At 43.6% G+C, this 7,631-nt stretch overlaps 1 protein-coding gene across 2 annotated transcripts; it reads left to right on the top strand.

Moving 5' to 3' along the window:
* The first annotated feature begins 110 nt into the window (after window positions 1-110).
* On the top strand, window positions 111-7,377 carry LOC104293041 (serine/arginine-rich splicing factor 7-like). Of its 2 annotated transcripts, XM_009892480.1 has the most exons (7): window positions 133-280; window positions 1,224-1,298; window positions 1,424-1,525; window positions 2,033-2,086; window positions 5,469-5,513; window positions 6,212-6,247; window positions 7,070-7,377. In XM_009892480.1, exons 1-7 carry the CDS (start codon window positions 147-149, stop codon window positions 7,092-7,094), a joined length of 471 nt encoding a protein of 156 aa, XP_009890782.1. In that variant the 5' UTR covers window positions 133-146; the 3' UTR covers window positions 7,095-7,377. The 2 variants fall into 2 exon arrangements, with proteins under 2 accessions (XP_009890784.1, XP_009890782.1); XM_009892482.1 differs by lacking the exon at window positions 5,469-5,513 and having other exon boundaries at window positions 111-280; window positions 7,070-7,372.
* Window positions 7,378-7,631: the final 254 nt, after the last annotated feature.

The raw sequence follows: 7,631 nt of genomic DNA, 5'->3' as shown, positions 1-7,631 counted from the left end.
TTCTGACCTCCTCAGCCCCCACCAGTCATCGATATCCGCTCTGCCTGTAACAAGCAGAGGGGAGAAAAGCGTTCCTGTGATTAATACATACTGTGTCTTGCAGGATAATATGTGGCTCCAGGGTTAGAGTGGAAGTGTCAACAGGGATGCCTCGCCGCTCCCGTTACGACAGGCCTCCTGCACGGCGCCCCTTTGACCCTAATGACAGATGCTATGAGTGTGGTGAGAAAGGCCACTATGCCTATGACTGTCACCGCTATAGTCGCCGAAGGAGGAGCAGGTATGTGCGGGGCCACAGCGGCTGGGGCGCCTCGCTGGCTCACTTTTGTGTAGCTCTTGTTAGCAAAGAACAGCATGTTACGCCAGTTTTCTTTAAAATTTAACGCTAGAATAAATGTATAGGTGTATATTAAAATTTGTTGCTATTTCTATCAAATGTTAATATCTTAATAATCAACCTGGTCAAAACCTTTCAGGTTTCTTCGTTTGAGTCAGTCGCCTTGATTCAGAATGTCACGAGCCTTAAGATTTCATGCTGAGGCGCCTTGCAAATCCGACACTTAAGATCCTCCTAGACCTTGAGGTGATCAGCATAAGAGGCCAGATCCCCTCGAGCCATCTACACGTAGCTTCACCTTATTCTTTAAGGGCAGAAAATTTGAGACGGTGATCGCCGTAACAGTAAATTTGGCTTTCAATTGGGGCCCCCCTCCGGTTTAGAAAGAGGAACACCAGATTGACCACATTCCCACCTAGAAAAATCTTCTTGCGTCAATCAAGCCTCACCCTGGCTCATTGGGCTGTCAGTTTGATCGTCGTTAGATTGAAGAGAACACCTAGATGCAGCGATCGGCTATAGATACTTCTAGATCGTCTAGATCTGCTAGACCTTGGGCCAAAGAGGGTCGACCTGCAAACTTGCAAGGTTTATTTTAAATACGCATTACAGTGTTTTCTATTCTAATGTAATTCTGCAATGTAATTCAGCTTTTAACATTTTTCTAGGTAGTAAAAATGCTCAAGACAAGTAGGCCCAGAGATTTTTTCCAACTGACAGATGCTAGTGGTGTGTTTTTGTTATTTTGGTTTTGTTTTTCTTTTCTTTTCTTTTTTTTTTTTTCTTTTTTTAGTTGTCTGAAATCAGTTTTGACTTCAGCAGGGCCTCATGTGCACCGATTGCTGTAGCTGTTTCCTGATACCTGTTTTCTCTAACCTAAAACCAGGTCCCGGTCTAGATCCCGTTCGAGGTCCCGAGGAAGAAGGTATTCTCGGTCACGCAGTCGCAGTCGTGGTAGGAGGTAAGGTTCTGGTGCTTGTGTTTTCCTGCTTTTTGTTTCTTTTTCCTCTGCTCCACCCCTTTCTGTAGTCTTGTGAAAAGTACCCTGCAGTAATTTTGGTGGTTTTTTTCCCCTTTGTTTTGTAGATCAAGGTCAGCTTCCTACCGCAGGTCCAGGTCAATCTCTCCTCGTAGGTATAGATCGTTTTCACCCCGCAGATCTCGGTCTGGTTCTTTAAGGAGATCAAGGTATGTGTTTTCTAAGAAACCCACAGCACTGTTGAAGGGATCATAACTGTTGGAGTTAATGTTAAGTTTGTATTTTGCAGTCTGAGTGTTTGCAGGAACCTTCATGGTGTTAGATCCGTGAGAGCTACTCTGAATGCTTTCTTTGAAGTTAAAAACCTAAGCATATAATTTTGCAACTGCTGTTTCTGAGCTGTTTTTTGTACCATAACAAAGTTACAGCCTAGATGTATGGTCACAGTTTCCTACTTCACCTTCAAGGATACAGGCAGTAATTATCCTTAGTTGAGTAGGGCGGTGGGATTTCTTACATCGATGGTAGTACTGGCGAAACATACTACAGCTTTCTAATAACAAAGGTTACTTCTGCAAAACCAATAGTAATAATAAAATTCTCTGAGGTCAGTATGAAAGTCAAAGAATAGTACCTCAGGTGTATGAATCATGTAGTAGTAGTAGTTGAGCTTTCACTGCTTTTTTTTTTTTTTTTTTTCCTTCCTCCTTCCCTAGATCTAGGTCCAGATCGCGCTCAAGGTCCCGGTCTGTTGTATGGCCTCGAAGCAGGTAAAACACTTGTTTTAATTCAAGCCAATAATAGCTTATTCTTTTTCTTTTTCCTTCCCCAGGGAAATTTGGCTGGAAGGGGTTAGGAGGTTATGCAGCATAGCAATATCTCTGCTTAACGTTAATAATTTATGCCTTTTCATGGATTAAAGTAGCGGTCGTTTTCTTGTAATAAACAGGAGGTTTGTTTTGGTCTGTAGGTAGTATATGTAGCCATAAACAAAGTATAAATACATATGTGAGCCGGCACAGGTAGTACACAGAAACAACCACAAAAGCATGGATGAAATGCAAAGAGTAAATTTATGTTCATTACCTCGCCAACCGAGGGATCCCCAAAGCTGCACCGGGGCAGAGGCACACAGGCAGGGGGATGCAGGCACGGCAGAGCTCTGTCCCTGCTAGATGATCACCGAGCCTGCTGTTTTCCCCTCTTTAATCAGGGGTTGATGCAGGTGTAGTTTACCACTGTGCTTGGATCTTTCTCTCACAGCAGAGAGAAATCTCAGGTGTGTTCCACAGGGTGCCTCAAGTCTATCACGGGCCTGTGTTACGTAAACACAGGTGTTCTGCTTGTCCAACGCACGAGGCTGAAAAACAATTAGTGTGATACGTGTGGCAGCGGAGCTGGTGAGGGGTCTGGAGCACAAGCCTTATGAGGATCGGCTGAGGGAACTGGGGGTTGTTTAGCCTGGAGAAAAGGAGGCTGAGGGGAGACCTTCTCGCTCTCTACAGCTACCTGAAAGGAGGTTCTAGCGAGGTGGGGTCGACCTCTTTTCCCAAGGAACGAGTGACAGGATAAGAGGAAATGGCCTCAGGTTGCACCAGGAGGGGTTTGGATTGGATATCAGGAAAAATTTCTTCACAGAAAGGGTTATCAAACATTGGAACAGGCTGCCCAGGGCAGTGGTGGAGTTGCCATCCCTGGAGGTATTTAAAAGCTGGGTAGACGTGGTGCTGAGGGACGTGGGTTAGTGGTGGGTTTTGGCAGTGTTAGGTTGATAGTTGGACTCGATCTTAAAGGTCCCTTCCAACCTAGACTATTCTGTGTTTCTGTGTGTTTTTCAGCACCCCAGCTGCGGGTCACTTGAGACTGTTTACAGTCCTCCTTGTCTATCTTCTTATCATACTTTCCCACAATATGATATAAAGTTTGTGGAGAGAAGTTCTGAAAACTAGTTAATGCCTATGCATGTAGAGAACACTTGACCTTGTGTCCCACAGGAAACACTGCTTGGGTTTTTCTTGTGATGTTTTGGTGTAAATCCCAAACGCTGCGGGGGGAGGAGGGAGATGAGAAGGTTGCCACTGTGGCTTTTCAGCTCTGTCAGTTCCAGTTCTGAGTGTTAGATCTAATTAGATTGCTGTAGTGCTAAAAACTACGTTACATGGGGTAGCACACTTGACTTCAGAGGTTTGGAGGGCTGAGTGAACAGGACTGTGAGTCCTGATGCCACAGGTAGTGTTTTTGAAGGATGTCTCTGACACATAGCCCTGGTTTTGTTGTTCTGAATGTTTTCTATGCTGAAATGGAAGTTAAGGAAAATGGGTATAGAGTAAATGCTCCTGCATTATTTTCCTCTGTCCTTTAAGTCTGAGTTGGAAGAAGGGTGAAAGAGTAGGATAAAAATGTGATGGACGTGAGAGTGAGCTCATAAGTTGGAAGAAGTTGCCTTTTGTTTTTGCATTAGAATAGAGAAAATAAATGTTTTTTAAGAGGTCTGCCTGCTACTTTAGGACTTGCACATTGAGCATTTAACGGGATGGTGATGATTATTACTAGAGCTGTCCTGACTTACAGAGGTCTCTAATGCTGGAGGTGACTAGCCAGGCTTGACTCGCATGCTGCTACTGCAGAAGAGTCTGGTTACTGCTGATGTTGCTTGATGACTGCTTGTTCTGGGACAGTCCTGTTTCTGCATGAAAGACTTGATACATCGAAATTTCCAAGGAATGCTGACTTTGCCTAGGTCTGCCGTTGTGGAAGTGGTGGAAAGGGGTAATTCAGGACTGAAGTTACTGTGAAAACTCCTTTCTGTATTAGCCAGTGCTGGTCCTCTGCTAATACCGGTATGTAACTGGTGTTGCTTTGAGAGCTTCTGATCTTCAGTCCTGCTTTGTTGCTGTGCCTCTCAGAAGGAAGACTTGTGAGCAGTTCTTGCAGGAAGGTGATGTTCTTGTGTGCTGCCTTACGGTATTTCTTACCAAAGGAAATAATGCTGGTGCTACAAAATACAAATTCCGGGTAGTTGTCAGCAACTCCTTCCTGTGTAACTGTGATACAGTAACAAAATTACTGGTGATGGTGTTGGGAACTGTGACAGATGATGCCTCTGCATAGTGATCAGGAAGGTTTCAAAGCAGTGGCACATAACTCTGTTTAACTTACATCAACAGTGTCCATGTAGTACTTCTACTTAATAGGCCGTGTGAAGGTGAATCTTGATTACCCTTTAAAAACAGTTCTGAGAAGAAAGAAGAAAAGTTTTGTACTTTTTTGGCCAAGTCTGTTAAACAACTGACTGTCTTGAACACTGGGCTTTCTGATGTTCAGTAATCACAGAATGGTTAGAGTTGGAAGGGACCTTGAATATCATTGAGTTCCAACCCCCCTGCCCTGGGCAGGGACACCTCCCACCAGCCCAGGTTGCTCCAAGCCCCGTCCAACCTGGCCTTGAACACCTCCAGGGATGGGGCAGCTGCAATACCGCATGCCTGAATTCTGACGCTCTAGGAGCACAAATATTTTCTAAGTAAGAGCGAACGCTGGAGTTGGTAAAGTAACATGAGAAATGTGGGAGGAAAGCCTCACTGTTTGAGTAGATTTTAATTAGTAAGATGAACTGGGAATAGTTTACACATTAGTTGGCAGATATTGAAGAGAAAACTGAAATGGTGTTTTCATTAGGATAACTGATGAAAAGGCAATGTTATCGTTAAATAAAAGTGGCACTGGGAGCTTGATATGAAGAATACCTCAGTTCTTCAGCAAATACGCCTGACTCCCAGGCTCTTAATGTGCTACTAAAAGGTTTTTCTAAGATGACACTTGGAACTATATTTTTCATTGCGGAGGGCATACTTGCAGGCGGGGAGAAAGTCTGGGAGCCTGGTACAAGGTGTTGTGTCTTGTGGAAGTGGTAACTGAAGCTTTGCTGGGGAGCTGCTTGTGCTTTTACTCTTATCTTCTGATAAGTGGGGGCTCTGGAATAAGAGCTGAAGGATTCTCCTGAAATGTCCTGAGAAGTCTGTGGCGCCCGAGCCTCCCTCTCTGGTTTGGGATGCTATGTAGTATGAATTTGCTGTTGCTGGTTTAGCTGACTTGCATTGTATGTGCATGCCACTGTCTGCTTTGCTGAGCTTTATTTTTCTCCTGTTGTAGGTCTGGGTCCCATGGTAGATCTAAATCTGGCTTACCTGCTAAAAGGTGAGCGTATCAATACAAGTAGCACTCCGTATTTTTATGGTTTTTTTGGTCATGATTCAAAATCTCTGCTCGGACCAGTATTTCAGTTGCACGTGGAATAGGTTTTTGGGGATTTTTTTTGTTTGGTTTTTATTGCTGGTTTGGTTTTATTTTTTAATACCTGATTTTAAAATATTTTTCACGTTATTTTTATGGGGTTTTTTTAATAGCTGATTTTTGTGGGACAATAGGCAATTCTTCCAGAAGGATTGCGGATACAGTTTTTTTGCTTAATCCGTGATCGTGACAGAAAGTATTTTTGACAGGATTTGGGGTATGTCTTTCTCTACCTTTGTTATCAACTGTCTGGTAGTTCTTGGTGTTCCCGACTGTCCTCTACTTGATCTGCTGCTCCTGCTTTGCAGGGTGACTGTGATCGTTTTACAGCTGCTTTGAAGCTGTGTGTTGCTCTTTTCCTGAGGGCTCCAGCTTTTCAGCAGTTTTCCTTCTCCACTGCAGCTTCTTGCTTAAAGTAATTCTTTATACCTGCTATGGGCAGCATTAAGGGTAGTGTCTTTTAATATATTTAACATCAAACTGTTCTTAATGTTATTAAATGGTCAAAAGTGGTTACTGAGTGTATACAAGTTTACTACATTGACTGTTTTGGTTTGTGTTTTTTTTGTGTGTGTGTGTTTTGTTGTTGTTTTTTTTAACAGTCGCTCAAAGTCCAGATCACCATCTCCAAAGAGAAGGTAGGAATATCTTAAAACTGGAGCATGCCATACTGTTCCATTGAGCTAGTGTCTGGGGTAGTTGCTATAGAAGGTAACTTGTGCAAGGATAAAAAAGGTTTTTTTTTTTTTACTTGTCTTAATTTGTGAACTATGAAAAGATGAATTCTTACGGGTGCTTCCTACTATGAAAAGATGAAGTTCTGTGGGCACTTCCTACTGCTGGTAGTCAGAACGGGATGATAACTTGAAGGTAACCTACTTTAATGAAATCTTAACGGACAACAGAAAATGTGGGCAAATGAGAATCAGCTATCCCAAAGTTCCTGAGGAATTCACAATCTGGGAAAGAAGTGAGCAATATAAGGTATGGAGCAAACCATGGACACGTTGGTAGGATTAAATTCCCGCTGGTGGCTCCTCACAGCTGGCTCTTGCACAGCTCCCGAATTTTGCTGTGCACTGTGAAGCGAGAAGTAAGTTTTCCTGTGGAACCAGAGAAGTATGTGCCGGAATTGCCATCATTGGTGATAGTGCCCCACGGCACTAGCCCTAAACTGGAACCGTGTAGGTTCTGGCAGAGCAGGAATTCCTCCGCACAGCTGGAGCGCAGGCTCCAAGGTGCTTTCTGAGCAGGCCGGGTGCCTCACCTAGCTGTCGCAGCTCACGGCTCTTGTCTTGCCTGCCCTTTTCAAACTTAAAGCAGTTGTTACTTACAAAGGTGTACATGAAAACTGTGGGGAGGGCTCTTGAGCAGAGGAGAGAAACCTGGGGTAGCACTCACAGTTTTCTGTTGGTTTTTACTGGAGGAGTTGCTCTTAAATCTCTTTCTTTCCCTTTCAGTCATTCACCATCAGGAAGCCCTTGAAGGAGTGCAAGTCCTGAAAGAATGGGTTCAAATTTAAAAAGTTTAAGAAGAAAATTTATTTTGTTTACATTATTATAAGGGATTTTGTGGTGTCTTTATAAATGTAAGGGCTTCGTCCTAGAAGGCTGTTTCTATTGACTAACAATTGGCATGAATCTGGATCTTTAACAAGTCTTATTAGTAGACTAATGCAAAACTCTTATTGTGTTAACGTTCTGTGATCTGGAAATGTTGGGCTTTTTTTATTGGCGCGTTGAAATAAACTGTGCATTTCTAACGAAGAAATATTTTTGTGAGAAACCTGCTGTTTCTGTTAATATTTGGGTAGCTGAAGCTGGTCGGGTGTTCCTGTGGTGCAAAGCAGGAGGCAGGCTGTTGGAGGCGCTTGTGACGAGAGCATGGGTTGGCGGCTGTTCCGCAGCCGTGTGCCTCTTGTAGGACATGTCACTCCTACAGAGCACCAGTTCAAGTGAGGAGTTAGCGGGACCAGCTGTCAGTTGGTCTTGAATGTTAACGTTGATCTGTACCTTGTGGTTT

Source organism: Charadrius vociferus, unplaced genomic scaffold (genome assembly GCF_000708025.1).
Source record: "Charadrius vociferus isolate BGI_N301 unplaced genomic scaffold, ASM70802v2 scaffold139, whole genome shotgun sequence".
Lineage (NCBI taxonomy): Eukaryota > Metazoa > Chordata > Aves > Charadriiformes > Charadriidae > Charadrius > Charadrius vociferus.
The sequence above is the reverse complement of the archived record's forward strand: the minus strand, read 5'-3'. Positions and strand labels throughout refer to the sequence as shown.

What these genes read in the sequence shown, in the direction of transcription:
- LOC104293041 (XM_009892480.1), top strand. Translation starts at nt 147, where the DNA reads ATGCCTCGCCGCTCCCGTTACGACAGGCCTCCTGCACGGCGCCCCTTT. An exon ending in AGTCGCCGAAGGAGGAGCAG is followed by an intron (nt 281 to 1,223) that starts GTATGTGCGGGG and finishes ACCTAAAACCAG; the next exon opens with GTCCCGGTCTAGATCCCGTT. An exon ending in TCTGGCTTACCTGCTAAAAG is followed by an intron (nt 5,514 to 6,211) that starts GTGAGCGTATCA and finishes TTTTTTTAACAG; the next exon opens with TCGCTCAAAGTCCAGATCAC.